The following is an 18,111-nucleotide window of genomic DNA, read 5'->3' as shown; positions in this document are numbered from 1 at the left end:
ACAGGAGGGGGGATGGAGGTGGAAACACCTGGAGATTCACAAGCAGCAGCTGGTCAGCCAGGGTCCAACCAGAGGACAGCTCCCCTGTCTCCCCTAAGCCTTGGTTTGACTGGCACCTTTCATGTGTGTGTATGTGTGTGTGCGTGTGCGGACGTGCATGTGTAAATGTGTGTGTGTGTAGACGTGTGTTTGCCGGACGTGTGCTTTTACATGCACGTGTGTGTAGACCTGCATGTGTGTGTGCACGGTTGTGTGTGTGTGTGTAGATGTGTGGATGTGAGTGGATGTGGGTGTAGATGCGTGTGTTTCTCCTCTGAGCCTCGTTGCAGTTGATATATGTGCTGCTGAAATAGTGAGTCAGTCACCTCTGATCCACAGAGCTAAATCAGGTGCCTGATGTACGCAGAGCTCAGTTGGAGAGAATTTGACACACACACACACACACACTGTTACACACACACATACACAGACACTCTTACACAGGGATAGGTACAGCTCAGTGGTAGGGCATTTGACACACCCACACACTGTCCTACAGACACTGATTCTCACCCACTCTTAAACAGGGATGGGTATAGCTCTGTGGTTGGAACCTTTGTCGACAGCTCAAGATGTTGCAGGCCCAAATCCCACTCTTTACATGGCTTTGGATAAAACCATTTGCTAAATGAATCCATTATCATCATGTAGCACCAGGTCTAGCTAGCAGAAGCACTCAGCCTCACAGCGGTTTTCCACCAAACAGGTGTCTGAGGAGATTGAAATACGTTGGTTTGAATTATTCATCAGCATGCTGTCTGGGGAGTATGCTCTTGGATGTCGTAATCGTTTCTGCCCGAGGATCAGGTTCTGCTGATGCAGACGTAACCGGGGCTTAATGCAAAATCCATAAACACAATATTGGGAATGCTGCGTATGCGCAGCCTGTGGCTTTGATCGTGTGATGTGTGAGAGAAGAACGCGACACCCTGGGTGACACCGGGATTACTGGGTCTATATTTAGTGTTTATGTACATGAATATTGGCAGGACAACTCTGTACATGTGACAGACACAGTGATACAGTGACAACACAGGCCTTCAGCACACAACACATTTACAGACGGACTCTAGGGCCTACACTGGCTGAGATACACACAGGAATGTCTCAACGGACGCTAAGCTCCTCCCACAACTGGAAAACCTCCTCCTAAGCTCCTCCCACAACTCCTCCTAACAGCAAAGAGTCAATAGAAAACGCACGATCAATCCCCCCCAAAAAACAACAACGACAACAAAAAATGAAACAACAAGAGGCAAAACAAAGTATAAAATAATTTAAATCTCTCCTCAGCGTTTCGTGTATACATCCAGGGAGAGAACTATACAGGGGTTGGGATCTCTGCGGGTTGAATTGAAACTGGAGGAACAAACCAATACAACGCAAAAGTCATGCAGCAACAACACAGACGTAGGGGAATGAGAATGCTCTTGTTTGAAGCTGTGTCTAGAGGTTGGCACCGAGATGCCGAGATCGCGGCGGCGGTCTCAGAACTCATCGGGCTACAGGGTCGCTCGCCACGCCACAACGAAATGTAAACATAAATATACAGGTTGATATCTCTCTCTACGAACAGTTCAGTCTGGGCCACGGGCTCCCTGGCTGCCTCAGTCTGTACGCACTCCTTAGTAGAATATCACTTAGAGTTAAATAAACTTTTTTTTTTCATATATATAGATTTAATTATAATAGATTTATTCAGAGTCTTTTAGCAGTATCTCCTGGTTTTCACCAGTTTGCTCTGGTATTTGACAGAGTGCCCGCTGTGCCCCACCACGTAAACGTCCAACAGGTACGTCTTCCCCGCCTCCAGCCCCGTGATGGTTTCCGTGGTGACCGCCTTCTGGAGGTTGGCGCTGTGGAAGTACTTGCAGAGGACCTTCTCCGACTTCCGGCGGGTCTCCGGCCCGGCGCACTGGTTCTGCTCGCGGCGGCGTTGCTCCTCGCCGTAACCGTCGGCGACCTCGCGGCGGTACACGCAGTACTTGTTGCGGTCCTGCGTCCCCAGCCAGGCCACGGTGGCGGACGAGCAGGTGCGCAGCTTGTCGAAGGCCTTGATGCGGGTGTCCTCGGGCAGGGAGGGGAACGGCTGCTTGCTGGTGCGCCGGGTGGTGGCCAGGACCTTCAGGGTGGACGCGCCCTTCCGGCTCCCTCGCAGACGGATCAGGTACTTGGCCTTGGGCTTGCCGCGCAGCTGAAACTGCCGGACGCCCTCGACGTTCTGCGAGAGGAGGAGCTTGCCGTCGCGGCGCACCTGCACCTGGACGGCGTCCAGGCAGGCGTGGACGAAGAGCGCCACCCGCTGGTGGGAGGAGACGGGGGCGAAGCGCAGGAACTTGCTGCCCTTCCGCTTGACGAAGACGTCGGAGACCTTGCCGTCCTTCAGCTCCACCGTCTTCTGCCGCGCCTCCTCCTTGGTGCGGGCGAACGTGCCCACGTAGGCCGTGCTGGTGTTGGTGGCGGCGTTCACCGCGAACACGTCGAAGTAGAACTGCGTGTCGGGCTTCAGGTCGGACACAGTGAAAATGTTCTTGTTGCCGATGCACACCTTGACGATGTCGGCGTTCCGGGGCTTGGCCTGGAAGGAGCGGGAGATCTTGTTGCCGGCGACGCCCCGGTCCTTGCCAAAGTCGTTGTCGGGAGGGGGGAAGCCGAAGTGGGCGAAGTCGAAGGGGCTGAAGTCGCGGCCGGGTTTGGGCGCCATCATGAAGGCGTCGTCGGCGTTGATCTTGGCCTCGGCGGCGCACATGCTCTTGAAGTTGTGCTCCTTGTTGATGACGACACAGTACTGCACCGGCTGGCCCATCGACTGCCCCGTGGGGGTGGGCTTCCACGCCAGGGTGACGGTGGTACGGCCCAGGGCCGTCACGTCCACCCTGGGGTCGTAGGGCAGCTCGGGGTAGGGCTGGTCGGACTCCGGGGTGGTGGTGGCGTAGAGCTTGAAGTTGCTGTCCTTCTCGGTGGAGAGCAGCTCCAGCTGGTAGAGTCCGGACGGCGTGCTGGTGGCCACGTAGGACTCGACGTCGTTGCCCTTGTAGGAGAAGAGCTCCGCCCCCTCGTCCACCGTCCCCTGCTGCTGCTGCTGCTGCTGCTGCTGCTTCTGCTGGTCCAGGGGCTCAGGCTCACCTGGAACACACACACAGGAAACACACACGCCATCAGATGCCTGCCGACAGACACACTCACAGGAAACACACACGCCATCAGATGCCTGCCGACACACACACTCACAGGAAACACACACGCCATCAGATGCCTGCCGACACACACACACGGGAACACGCACACGCCGGTTCCGATGCCAACACACACACACAGGGACGCACACGCACAACATCGGCTCCCTCCAAGCACGCACAGGAACGCACACATCACCTCACTCCAACATACACACACACGCACGTCATCTCTCCGCACGGACATCAAACTATTCCATCGACCAAACCTTATTTCTCCACTCTCATTCCCCATGAGGTTTGTTTTGAAAAATGTGTTTTCTCATTTTGGACCTGATGTTAACTAATTTCCACAGGTGCTAAGAACAACCTCTTTAATGTGTCATGGGGTCATGGTGAATCTCTCCGGGCCTCGCGGACCATTAGCCCCTCACCGGCCGGCATCCATGTTTTCTCTCCAAACATCCACGGAGATCACAGGCAGGTATTCACCTGGCCTCTCCAAGCAAGCAGAGTTTACAAAGACATGCCTTGTAGCCTCTGCATGAGCCGGCCCAGGGCCAGCTCGAACCTCTACTGGTCATGGAACCATAATATTATGTTTGTCAGCCAGAGAGCATGGCGTGGTACTGAAGCTAAGCTCACAGATCCACTCACGGACGAGACCTTGAGGGGGGAGAGCGACACACAGGCGGCCAGACAGAGGGGTTAGGCTGTCTGTGTGTTTACAGAGCTCTCTCTCTCTCTCTCTCTCTCTCTCTCTCTCTCTCTCTCTCTCTCTCTCTCTCTCTCTCTCTCTCTCTCTCTCTCTCTCTCTCTCTCCCTCTCTCTCTTTTCCCCCCTCTCTCTCTCTCTCTCTCTCTCTCTATATATTTCTCTCTCTCCCTCTCTCTCTATTTCTCTCTCCCTCTCTCTCTTTCTCTCTCTCTCTCCCTCTCTCTCTCTATTTCTGTCTCTGAACCAATGAGCGACAACTCTGTTTGAGAGTCCTCACTCCAAGCATGTCCTGCAGGAATCTGGTTCGTTCACTTGATTTGAAAGGTAACTTGATATGGCGAAACAGTTGATATGGCGAATCACTTGATATGGCGAATCACTTGATATGGCAAATCACGTCATGTGTTCAATCACTTGATAGGGCGAATCACTTGATCCAATCACACTGAGAAGTGGTTAAATTAGGAACCCAGCTCACGAAACACCTTCGCGAAAGGTTCGTGAAAAGGAGCCAGCCCTATTTGAGGCTATGAACCTCCGCTCTCTCCCTCAGACAACGAGCGTGTCTCATAGAAAGACTGTTGGTCTACCGGAGGAGTTCTAGGGTTGGCAGTAGACTGGATGTCTGTCCTCGGTTCCTCTGAGCTGTGGAAACTAAGACCAGAGCACCAGAGCAAACCTTGGTTCCTTCACACTCTCCTGTCATCAGGCACCGTGGAACACTATCATTAAGACATTATTGTGGCACCGTAGTTGAGATGTTATTATTGTTGCACCGTGCCTGGTAGCTGAGATGTGGTTACTTTGCACTGGGCTTGGTAATTATAGCTTCTACCTTGACTCTGACTACTGGGATACTGTTAGAACTCTGTTAGAGCTGTTAGCCCTTCTGATCCTTGATTTAGTTTTGGGGTACTTGACACTTTCAAGACGGTGTTTGGTGCCGTGTTCAGTTTCCAGTGTTGTGTGTTGTGTTCAGTGGTCAGTGTTGTATATCATGTTTAGTGCTGGGTGTCATGTTCAGTGTTGGAGTTATGGTCAAGGTTAAGGTCAGGGTCAGGGTGTCCAGGTACCTGATCCCTCTCCGCTGGCGTCCTCTGGGAGCTCCTGCAGGGTGAGTTTCCACTCCAGCGGGGCGTCACACGGCGTCACTGTCACTGACAGCGGCGTGTTGTCCTCCTCCACCACAAAGTAGTACCTGTGAAGACCAGACACCCTCGTTAAAGACCCGGGCGACACCATCCCCCTGCCATCATGACCCTGGCTCCACCCTCATGACCCTGGCTCCACCCTCATGACCCTGGCTCCACCCTCATGACCCTGCTCCACCCTCATGACCCTGGCTCCACCCTCATGACCCTGGCTCCATCCTCATGACCCTGGCTCCACCCTCATGACCCTGCTCCACCCTCATGACCCTGCTCCACCCTCATGACCCTGGCTCCACCCTCATGACCCTGGCTCCACCCTCATGACCCTGGCTCCACCATCATGACCCTGGCTCCACCCTCATGACCCTGGCTCCACCATCATGACCTTGGCTCCACCCTCATGACCCTGGCTCCACCCTCATGACCCTGGCTCCACCATCCTAACCCTGGCTCCACCATCATGACCCTGGCTCCACCCTCATGACCCTGGCTCCACCCTCATGATCCTGGCTCCACCCTCATGACCCTGGCTCCACCATCCTAACCCTGGCTCCACCATCCTAACCCTGGCTCCACCCTCACCCTGCCATGATGGGCCAACACCAGCTCCCAATCCTAGCCCTAGACCCAGACAGCCTCCCCACCACCACATTTACAGAACCTTTGCTGTAGACCCAGACACTGGCCTTGGCCTCTGTCCATACACCCGCTCACATGGATATTACTCTCTCATCTATTATGCATTCCTCTGCAGAATCTGTAAACATGATACAGTGTCTTCCTGTTTACCAGTCCACTTACAGGAAGCATCCAGATGATGAATGGACATGCTCACTCAACTCTCATCTGGCCTGACTGGGGACAACCTACTCGCTCAGTGTTTGTAAAGGTTGTGTCTATAAATGTCTTGTTTGTAAAGGTCATGTCTGTAAATATCGTGTTTTTAAAGGGTTGTGTTTGTAAAGGTCGCGTCTCTAAATATCGTGTTTATTAAGGGTTGTGTTTGTCAAGGTCATGGTTGTAAAAGGTTGTGTTTGTAAAGGTCATGTCTGTAAATATTGTGTTTATAAAGGGTCGTGTTTGTAAAAGTCGTGTTCTCTCACCTTTTGGGCGTGTCCCTGAACAGATATCCGCTGATCTCGGCTCCGTCGGGAATGACGGAGGAGTCATGGAAAAGGGCCTTGTCTCGGATCTGCATCTGGAACAGACCCTCGTCCCGGGTGGGAAGTTTCTGGGCCACCGCCCCTAGGACCAGGACAAGGACCAGGGCTGGGGCCAGGATCAGGGTCTGGGTCTGGGACCGCCTCCAGGCCTGGGATCCTGAATACAGCCTCATTCTGGAACACAGAGCACACACCCACCGTCACTATGCAGCCTAGAGAACACACACACCCACCGCCACTATACAGCCTATAGAACACACACACACACATCATCACTATACAGCTTGGAGAACACACACCCACCGTCACTATGCAGCCTAGAGAACACACACACACACATGGTCACTATACAGCTTGGAGAACACACACGTCACTATACAGCCTATAGAACACACACACACTGTCACAATTCAGCCTACAGACTTTACACACACACACACACACTTCTACAAATAAGCCTAATCCTAGAATACACATGTAAACACACACACACACACAGCCCCAACCTAGTTTCATCCTGAAACACACACACAGTAACATGGAGCCAAAAGAGGAAAAGGGGAGAGGAGGGGAGAGAGGGGGGAGTAGAAGGGAGGGAGGGAGGGGAGGAGGGTTGTGGAGAGGGGGAGAGGAGGGTTGGGAAGAGAGAAGGAGGGTTGTAGAGAGGGGGAGTAGGAGAGGGGGAGATATTTGTCAGTGATCAGAGTGAATCTGTGAGCAGAGTGGAGGAACTAGCTCCCTGGTCATCCTCAGACCAGCAGCTCTCAGGAACCATCCCATATCCTCCCCTTGTTGATCCACTCCCATCAGCTGCACATGATGGTGAAGTCAAATCCCTGGTGATTTAATCAGGCTAATGATGGCAGCTTAGCCAGATACTTTACTGTCATTTACTGCAAGCTAGAGGTGTCCTATTAATGACCTCTCTCTCTCCTTCTCTCACGCTCTCTTTCTCCCTCCCTCTCTCTCTCTCTCTCCCTCTCTCTGTCTCCACTTCTTGCCCTCGATCCCCTCTGTCTTTCCCACCCCTTGATCACGCTCTTTTCTTCCAGTGGATTCAGCTAATCTCTCTCGCTCTCTCACACACGCTCATACAGAATAATCTCTAGGCCCGTTTCGGCGTCCTGTCGTACAAACATGGCCTCATCCCTCCCTCCCCTCCCTCCCTCTCACCCTCTCTCCTTCTCTCCTCCAAACCCACCATCCCCGTCTCCCACTCTCTCGCCATATATTCCTCTCTCCCCCTACCTTCCTCCCTCCCTTACACCTTTTTTTCTTTCCCTATCCCCTCCCTTCCTCCCTCCCTCCATGCAGACAGATAGTAGGTGTGGAAGTAGTCTACAACTGCCATGTCTCCACGCTACGCAAATCTTCATCACGGCTTCGTCTTCCTCGTTAAACACGGACCAGCGAGGAGGCGTGACAGCAGCTGTCAGAGTCTGCCCCCCACCCACCCTCCCCCCTCCCCCCCCCCCCCCCCCCCCCACCGCCTTTACAGGAAGGGGGAGGAGAGCGTTCTAAGTGGCGCTTTGAGGTTCGAGGAGATCCTTATCTCAGACTCGTCTTGTCTGCTTGTCTTTCTCCACTTCACAAGCGTGTCGGCCGGAACAAAGATGACTCTATTAATACACCAGGCAGCGACGAGGTGGCATGTTCTGGGCTGAGGTTCTCTCTGTCTCCAAACACACGGAAACACTTGCACACACACGTGAACGCAGTGCACACACGCGCGCGAACGCAATGCACACAAACATACACGGACGGGTTCGACGATCTGACACCAGGTTTCACACTCATACACATCATAACACACACACGCGTACAGTACATACACAAACAAGCACACACACACGTGTACAGGCATATGCACACACATAGACACGCACATCCAGCCTTCCACACACACATAGCTACACAGACACACTTATATACAGTACACACACATACACACAGGCCCCTGCGGCTGCACCAATCCCAAACAGCGGTGATGTCATCAGATATGGGCGCTCTCTCTCTCTGATCAGGGGACTGTAGTAACACCAACCCATCCAGTGTGTGAGTGTAGTGGTGTGTGTGTGTGTGTGTGTGTGTGTGTGTGTGTGTGTGTGTGTGTGTGTGTGTGTGTGTGCGCGTGTGGGTGTCTGACCTCCAGCGTAAGAAACACACTCGATACGCACTCCAGCCCAACATCTGATACCTGACCTCCGTACTCGATCTCCGTGGACGACAGCTCCTCGCCAGAGGTGGAGAGAGGGACACCAGCGCCGTGTCGCACGGCCACGTGGGCACCAACCACCCCAGAGTGACACCCTCCCAGTCCCACACTCAGCTCTCATGCATGGCCCGGCTCTGGAAAATGACACCTGCATATTAAATGGAGAGCTGTTACTACCCCTGTTCTACCCCTGAGGCTGGGAGGCTGGGAAGGCTGGGAGGCTGGGAGGCTGGAAGGCTGGGAGGCTGGAAGGCTGAACACAGTCCTGGGACCAAGAGCCAGACCCATTCTCAGACCAGCAAGCTGCCTTACCAAAATAAAACTTCAAAACACTGCATCTGGAACAAATAAAGTCTAATGTTTAATTAGAGTGAGGGAGGATGTATGATGGTAATTTGGGGGAGGATAATTTGAAGGCAGAGCCGGCCACAATCGTGTCAACTTTGTTTTGCTGCCTCTTTTTTTTTTTATTTATATATTCATTTACTTTTCAGTTTCACTCCGGAGTGGACTTTGTTCAAAACTTTGAAATTCTTTTTGGTTGTGGGGGGAAAAAACTGTGTTGGGATTGGTGGTTGGGGGCTGGGGGCTGGGGCTGGGGCTGGGGTTGGGGGTTTGGGTTGGGGCTGGGGCTGGGGTTGGTGGTTGGTGGTTGGGGGCTGAAGTTGTGGGCTGGGGACTCCCAGAGCATTTGACTGCAGATCAAGAGGTTGCAGGTTCAAATGTATGTTGCTTTGGATAAAAACATCAGCTAAATGAACACATCATTTTTATTATTTGGACTTAAGCTGCAGAGGGAGTGTTGGCCCTGGCCCTTCCCCCACAGAACAACAACGTTAGCACAGCGCTAATCAGGCGGCCATTACAGTCCTGTGGAACATTAGCTATGCACACAACACCCGGCCAAGGGAACGACACTCGAACACACGACCCAGATGGAGGCAATCTCTGAAACAGCATCAATCACTTCTGTTAGAATCATCCATCAGTCCATTAATAACAAGATGAAAGGGAGAGAGAGAGCTCTTCGCACACCTGATTGGCCGTGTCGTAAGCCAATCGCCCGGTCATTACGCTGCATAAACTGCCCCGCTCAGTTCGTGCGGCTCAGCTTCTTTGACCAGGGTCGGTATGTTGGTTTGTTTATGTGTCTGTGTCTGTGCGTGGGTGTGTGACTGAGTGTGTGTGTGTGTGTGAGTTACTTTTCCAGCAGCCAGTGTATGAAAAGAGAGTGCAGCTTGATGACTAGCATGTGTCGAGCATGTATGCAGGTCCTTCTGAGTGATGGATAACATGACAGCTTCACAGGGCACTTTACCCCTCATCACACACACACACACACACACAAGCACTCAGACACACACACACACACGCCCACGCACACACACAGCAGTCCTGCCTTCCCACTGTCCAACATCACAACATGCCTGCATGTTTTGTGTACACCTGAGTTTGCTTCTGTGCGTGAATGTATCTCTGTATGTGTGCGTGCATGTTTCTCTGTGTACGTGTGTGTGTGTGTGTCCGGGCATGCCTGTGGTTCGGTGTGCTTCACGTCTACCTACACGTGTGCATGTGTGTATACATAAGCTGGTATGTGTTTATTCCCCCCCCCCCCACACACACGGCAGGCCAGCCTCCCTCCTGTTCTGTCACGACGGCTAACCTCCTGTCTGCTTCCACATGGTGCTCATTATCAGCCCGCCAGGAAGAAAGGACACTTTCATTTCAAACACAAATAAAGAGACACTCTGGATTCCTCCTGTCGGCCGTCTGGCAGGCCGAGAGCCTGGAGACTCTGACTGTTCTCTTATTCACTGCTGTTGTCTCTCTCTCTCTCCCTACCTATATATCCCTCTCTCTCCCCCTCTTCTCTCCTCTCTCTCTCTCTCTCCTCGCTCTCTCTCTCTCCTCTCTCTCTCCTCTCTCTCCTTTCCTCTCTCTCCTTTCCTCTCTTTCTCTCTCTCTCTCTCTCTCTCTCTCCACAGAGCTGATTTACAGTAGCCATGCAGCTGTGGAGGCCTCCATCACCACTGTCACGGTAGAGCTCACGAGGGGAAAGGGGGGGGGGGGGGGGGGGGGGGGGGGTTGACCGTTGTGGGGGGGGGGGGGGGGTCGACCAGGGCTCACAACCTGAGATGAAACCAGGGCCCAGAGCCCTGTCCTGTATCCAGGGCCAGACCACAGCAGGTCTGGTGCTCTTGGACGGCCAAACAGCTCATTAATGAATTGGTAGAGAGACTGTGGTTCGGGGAGCGCATCCAAGGGTAGGAATTTAGTCTGTGATGGAGTGTGTGTGTGTGTGTGTGGGGGGGGGGGGGAGGGGGTGTGTGTGTGTGAGTGCCTGTCTGAGTGTGTGTGCATACGTGTGTGTGTGCCTGTGTGTGTGTAAGTGTGTGTGTGTTTTCCCACACCATCACATTCCTCTCATCCAGAGCATGTGTATAAGTGTACATCATCACTCTCACTCTGTCTTCATGCCATCCAAATCATCACGCGCAGTTAAGACTCTCTCAACTACTCGCATCATCAGGCCGCAGAGACGTTCTGGCGCAGCACCGGCGGACAGACGTGGGCCTCGCTATTTTCCGTCTCCGCCTCTCGGTTTTATGGTCGAGGCCGCATCCAGGAATGTTTCTCCGAAGAGCGGGTCAGGTCGCAGGGGGCACCCGCTATTACCGCACTACAAATGAGTCTTTCAAATGAGAGGTGGGGGGTGGGACTTTTGACTGATGTGGTCTTCATCGCTGTCACTGCGGCGGCGGAGGGGGAGATCACACCGATTAGCACACAAAATACCCCCTGGGAAAGTCGTTCACCCGCCGACCAAACACTGTATAAAGGAGCCTGAGCTCCGGAGCTATGTGGTGTGAAATGAGTCAATCACTTTCCGTGTTGTTCTGACGGGCAGTGAGCGCGTACTGGGCGGCCCTTCGGTGGCACAGAGAATGCGGGTCTGAGGCCGCCGTCTCTGCTGTGTTTACGGGAGAATAATGGTAGATCTGCGCTGTGAATGCGCCAGGGCCTGGGAGTGGGTGTGTTTATGATGAATAATTTAAACGAGGGTGTAAAAACCTGTTGCTACGTCCTTAATTTCCGCCAACGACTCTGGAAGTGACACCGAACTGGACAAAGGCAACTCGAGGAAGACTGTAGCCTACCTACACGGCCGCCTGTCACCGCTCGGGACGCATAATGGCTATGGCAACACTGGCGGAATTCTTTCAGTCGGGGGTGTTCATATGCAAATGACGGTTTAGTTACGGTATGCAACACAAGACCTTCCCATTTTAAGACTTTTTGTTCATGGTTCATTCTCCTTAGAAAGTAGCCTACGGCAGGCAGTGGGGCTTCACTCTGCCGATAAAATACAGTTATTCAAATTCCCATTCTCAGTCTGTCTCTCATTGTGAAGCTCCTAACCCCACGGAGACAGAAACGGAAAAACAGGAGTCTTGCGGACGAGGGGAAAGAAAGCGTAACAGTATCTTTCCGCCGTCCTTCCCCGGTCAGAGAATATCTTAAATGATTAAACTATAGGCTCCCAAACATCTCAACTGAATAGGCCTGAATTTCCTTTTTCCACAAAAGCTTCAGATATTCCATAACACTGGAAACCACAATTTTCGAATGCTCTAACCAAGTATTATTTAACCAAGCACTGAATTAAACACTTATTTAGTCCTAACAAACGTATCTGAAGAAGAAGGCTGAAAAGCTCAAATTAATACTTTGCTTTCTAACCCAAGAGGATAAAACTGTGTCCAGAGTCACTGGGCTATCGATGAACTGCCAAAGATAACGGTTCTCGCAGGTGCATTCATCCACTTTCCACACAGGAAATGACCCACCAACACTGGTGCCCCAAAACAGTTACCCCTTAACATTTGTAGCATTTTATATTGTCAGGAACGCAATGAAAAGGACCAATGTAGCGAACGTAGTTTGTGCAGAGCACCGTAGAAAGGGGCGAGAACGCATATTGATGAATTGCGTCTGGCGTCTTTTGAGGGCGCTCCGTCACCCCGGAGAGCATGGGAACCCGGTGACGAGTACAAAGCACGGAATTTCAGCCCCAGACCAAGAGCCTGCGGACGCTGCCTTCCGCGTGTCCTTTTCAACCTCAAGCAAAAGTGCATCCGTTTTACGCGACATTCATCGTGCCCAGTGAAATACAGCCGAACTAGGAAACAGATTAAAAGAGCACGCTAGCCCGGGCTTGACTGAAATGTGTTTGAAACCCTTAACTTCCCGGAGTTGTAAACCACAAAACCTCTTCCCCTGCTATCTGGAAGGCGTTTCAAAGGCAGTCGCCTTTTATTCCAAAAGGCTTTATATTTAAGGACCTCTCTGCCTACAAAGCTATCTACAAAAGCGCTTCACAAACCATCTTACAGCACTCGTATAAAAAACTCAGTTTTTAAACTCCGATATGTTTATAAAGTGGTCACTTATCGTGTTTTGAAATAAGTTTGTCAAGTGTGTAAGTGACAAGTCAGACACATTTAGTTTACGACACGAAATTTCGTGGATTCGTGTAAAAATGTAAAAGACTTCTTACCTTTAAAATCAATGAATGTTGAAATGAGTATGAAACTTGTGTCTTCTGGAGGATGGGATTCAAACGGACCGAAGCCCAGAGAACACAAGAAAGAAAACGGGACTTTGGGCACTTTCAAAATCAATGAAGTTGTCCCTTTCCGGAGTCCAGTAGATTCCTTAATTCGGTTCTGGTGTGTTTGCAATAGGATTAGATCTGGGGTGCGTGCGGTACTTCTGAAAAGGTTTAGCTCGTCTCGAGACAGAGTGGGTATCCTGAGTTCTGGCTGCGCGTGCCTCCCCTGGCGCGCGGCTGCTATTGAGACTGACTGAGAGCAAAACTGAACTGGTGCGAACTTCTCCCCTGCGTTCTGCCTAGAGGAGACTCCAAGAACCAGCCCACTCCTTCAGGAGATTACAGCCCCAGCGCACACAAAACCAACCAGTGGCCGGCCAGAATCAACTGCAGACCTATCACACGCACGGCCTTGAAATACCATCACTTTATGAATGGAAACCCCATTTTAATTACTTTATTTACTTAAAATTGTATTGACTTAAAATGGTATGATGAACGAATGTATGACAAGACATGCTTGGCACAAATTCACAACAGGATCACATTTAAGACTTTTATTCGGAATGTGGGTTTTTTAAATGAACGAAACTAACGTTACAATTACATGATGCAAACAAGTCTGAATACGGCGTGTCTGTGTCTCTGAACAGACAAATAAATCTTCGTGTCTCGGTCTCTGTTATTTTAAGAGCGGGGATCCCCCTCGTGCGATCTCTTGTTGGGAGCCGTTCCCTCCGTCATGCGCTCAGGAAACGATCACCCTGAGCAGAAGCGCCCTTGCTGTCACGCACCCCTCCGGGCTACATGTGTGTGGGCAGGTTTGATCACAGACAGCTGGGTGAAAGGTACATTTTGATTCGTATTTTCTTGTCTTTGCCTGGATTTTGTGTGTGTTGGAGGGGGAGGAGGGGGGAGGTTGGGCGGTAAACAACTTTAATTGCCTACGGGCAGAGGTTGTGCTCATAACGGGATCCACGCCTGTTTTATGCACAGGAACGACCTCTCTAAAGGTGTCAAAACACGAAACAGCATTCGGGACGCTTTTGTCTGTTCCCCCGGCCGTAACCCAGGGAAGTCAATATTTATCCAAGATGAACGCCATTAACTGAGGTCTGTTGGTGGTGTCATTGACGCTGAACGAGTGACTGGGTGATGAGGGCTCCGCACCGCACCGCTGAGATAGCTCACGGTTTGAGGAGATGCCGCTGCTGGCTCCGTTAACCGTGCTTGAGGTCGCAGTTGCCTGAACCCTGTCTGAAACCGCCCTCTGCCCCGTTATCCCTACCTCCCTGTCATCCCCCTCCCTCGCTTTTTACGCCAGAGCAGAGGTGTTGAAAGATGAGAAGGCCCGTAAGATGAACGGTGGAGAACAAGGTTGATCTGACCTTGAGAAACAAACAGGAACGCGCACTGTCTCATGCGAAGTTATGCTTTAAACACAAATAGCCTAAACCACACCGTTTATATCGTAACAATACATTTCGGTAAACTAATTTTTCAAAAGGTGGATTTGCATAATCTTGCTATGGCCTGCATTACGCGAGGGTATCGATACTTTACATCTGTGTGGGGCCCCAACGGACTTGGTACAACATCGCCATCTAGCGGCGTTTGTGCCTCTCGGCGATATTACAGCCGTTATCAGGGGCTAAGAAAAACGTCTACTAGGCCCTTGCTCGTGCTGTTTCGGCAGGTAAGCTTGTGTTTTGCGCACGCCACTGGTGCTGAGTAAGAGACAATATTGTGCCGTAAAAACTAACTATGTGGCTTGTTTGGCCACAACTAATACTACTGCTAACAGACACAGAATGTGTTCTTCTCCAGAACTATAAAGTAGAATCAACAAAACAGCTTGGTAATTTTTTCCTCTTCTTTCGCACAATGAAACTAAGGACTAGATTTACACTAAGAAAGCATAGGCCTGACCACAGCATAGCACTGCCCACTGCCCAGTTGAAATTGCATCTGGACAAATGTCAGCCTTCTGGACACTGTCCTCTCCATCAGGAGGAAACCTATTGCTATTGTTAGTTGGTATTATTATTGTTACTTATCTTATCTTACACTTATAAGAAAGCATGCGTCTGATAAGAGCATGGGTGGTGCAACGGACCACGTCTCAAAGTTGTCATTTTCAAATCGACGGCATTTTGACCCCATCGGGCCAAAATGTCTGAATGTTGGTATGCATGCCTCTTTGCTCACGGGGGAACAAAAAAGTATCAAGAACCCATAATGTCCACATGACGTATGTTCCTGTACAACAAGATACAAAAATGAACTTCAAATCGTCCATTGATCTAAATGCCCTGACATGTTGTATGCATCTGTGGAATGCATTTCGCTACCATGTCAATTGTGAAATGATCTGCAATCATAAGGAGGACTATGCCTTTGCTGCTTGCAGCCATACTTAGATTTGTTTTACAGACAGACTTTCAGACACAGTTGGTGGGTCTTCTTCAGACTGCACCCTCATTCAGCTGTCACTGTGTGGAATTCTGAACCTTATTTCACACACACACACACACACACGTTAAGATCCACGTGTGCACATACACCACACAGATCAGCGTGCACACACACACACACACACACTGACAGCATCCCCCGTGGTAGACGTGTAAATCCCACAATAGCAGTGTTTGATGGGCCGGGCAGTGATTAGACAGGCCTGGTTCTCATGTTTCTGAGATTAAAATAGATGCCAAATTCAATCTGCTCACAGCCACTCTGCGGAGCTGTGAAAATGAATCCACTCGAGGGATGGACACACACACACACACGTAGGCCTACACGCAGACTCACACACACCCACATGCGGGGGCGCCCCCCACACACACTTACTCACACCTCAGTTATTCACACACACTCACATGTGCACGCAAACTCGCACGCACACACACACGCACACACACTTCAGCTATTTACATGCCAAAGTCTTGAAAGTGTATCCACACTGGGGACAGTTTAGCCCAGCAGGAGGGGTGAAAGGAGAAAGGAGGGGGAGGAGGTGAAGGAAGGAGGAGGAGGGGGAGAAGAAGGAGGGGAGAAGAAGGAGGGGGGGAAAGGAGGTGGAAAGCACAGCCACAGTTTTCTCCGACCTGGAAAAAAGAGACATATCTCATTGTAACACACACCAACTGGAAACAGACATATTTTTACATCCAGGACCGAGAAATCACATTTCACAGAGTTACAATGGCTGGTGTTCCATCTGTGTGTCGAGTCAGTGGATAAATGAGAATACTGTTTGGGTTTAATCTTTTCTGGCGTCCATCTTGGCAGTTTCTGCTGGGTTTTATATGCACATTACACTGTATTCACGGTGTGTAGTCTGTGTCTCTTCTTCTATGGTAGGACTCCCGGGGACTGGGCTAGTCTGTCTGTCAGGCTGGGAGATAACTGCTCTCTGGGTGTCATTGTTCTGCTCTGACCCCTGTCTATTTGCAGTGTGTGTGTGTTTGATGGGAGGTGAGTGTGCGTGTGTATGTGTGAGGTGTGTGTGTGTGTGTGTGTGTGTGTGTGGGGTGAGTGAGTGAGTGAGTGTATGTGTGAGGGCGTTTGTGTGTGGGGGGGAGTGTGTGTGTGTCTGTGTGAAGTGTGCATCTGAGTGAGTGTGTGTGTGAGGGGGTGTGAGTGTATATGTGTGTGAGTGTGTTGTAACGCTGTGCCTAGTCGCTGCTTCTCTCTCGTGGTCTTCACACATTCTCATCCCTCCCAAAGACATTAATGTTGAGGAGGAATGTCTTATCTTATCATACTGGAATGCATGTGCATGTGTGTGTGTGTATGTGTGTGTGTGAGCATGTGTGCATGTGTGTGGTGGGAGACATAGGGGAGGTGTCACCTGAGAACATCAAACACAATTTGTAAATACAATTATTTCTACTTCACACGCTTTTGTGCGTACACAACTTATGTTACAACTTACAGACATGTACACAATCACTCTGCTCCACTCTGTCCCTCTGAAAGACAGTCAGCCTGTGACCCAAGCATGTTCTGGTACTAGTCACACAACTCGTGCTGTTATACTGACACTCCCTCTTGCTGTAACAGAACCCCCACACACTACGTACCCACACCAACCATTCACTCTGGGGGGGAGGGGAGGGGGGAGAGAGAGGGGTGGGGGTCAGGACCTCATGCCATGGCAACGGACATTCTGTAAACAAGCCCCGCCATTTACGATTTCCCTTTCCTGTTGTCATGTTGTCATGTTGTGTGAGAGGTGGAAACGCAGGGGCACACGAGACAAAGGCTGACCTCTGACCCTGGCCTCCCTGAATGGACACAGCCATTCCTCTCAATGACATTGTGGACACAGTACCTCAGCGCTGACTGGCTACATGTTGTGAGAGGGACTAGCTGATATCTGGAGATGGTCGGAGAGCCTGGTTTGCCCTGGGGAGCAGTTGGATCCACAGACAAGATGACGTGTGTCCCTTTTTAGCACATTTAAAACATTCAATCATGAAAATATGAAAAAATGTCAGTGGCTTACAAGCTAAGAGTTGGGTCGGCAAAATCCAGAGTTCCCTGAGCTCTGGGGCTCCCCCTGGTGGCTGGAGGCAGTAACGCACCATCGCTGGCTCAGCTGAGTGGAGTCATCTCTGCTGACTGGAGGCGAGAGAGGGAAAGGTCTCAGGTCAAGGTACAAAAAGGGAGGATGATGGTGGGAGAGGAGGAATGTGGATGAGCTGGTGCTGGAGCTGTGCCTCAGCTTTGAAAGGATCCAAATGTGGACTTCTGGAGAAACTCTACAGAAGTTAAACAAACCTGAAAACTCTGCTCTGTTACTGTGAGTTCTCACTTCACTCCAGCGTTCAATAGAGTAGCATCCTTCCTAAGTTAGCCAGCTAGTTACATATATCCCGTTAGAAGGTTACTTGGTGCATGTTAGTAACATACTTCCTGTGTGTGAGCATGTTAGTTGCATACTTCCTGTGTTAGCATGTTGTGTGCTGGTAACAGATCCTTTTACTCGGCAGGATTCTCATCCAAGCTTTCCCTCAGAGTTTGTGTGGCA

At 51.0% G+C, this 18,111-nt stretch overlaps 1 protein-coding gene across 1 annotated transcript; it reads right to left on the bottom strand.

Annotated features, from left to right (window-relative positions):
- Positions 1–1,300: 1,300 nt before the first annotated feature.
- Positions 1,301–13,203, bottom strand: ndnf (neuron-derived neurotrophic factor). Its single transcript, XM_067229894.1, has 4 exons — positions 13,023–13,203; positions 6,187–6,420; positions 5,006–5,130; positions 1,301–3,165 (listed from the first exon to the last, which is right to left on the bottom strand). The coding sequence occupies exons 2-4, from the start codon at positions 6,417–6,419 to the stop codon at positions 1,748–1,750; spliced, it is 1,776 nt and encodes a 591-aa protein (XP_067085995.1). The 5' UTR covers position 6,420; positions 13,023–13,203; the 3' UTR covers positions 1,301–1,747.
- Between the last annotated feature and the right edge of the window lie 4,908 nt (positions 13,204–18,111).

The sequence above is a fragment of the Osmerus mordax genome, chromosome 26 (assembly GCF_038355195.1).
Source record: "Osmerus mordax isolate fOsmMor3 chromosome 26, fOsmMor3.pri, whole genome shotgun sequence".
NCBI classification, from domain to species: Eukaryota; Metazoa; Chordata; class Actinopteri; order Osmeriformes; family Osmeridae; genus Osmerus; species Osmerus mordax.
This window is presented reverse-complemented; position numbering and strand designations above follow the sequence as displayed.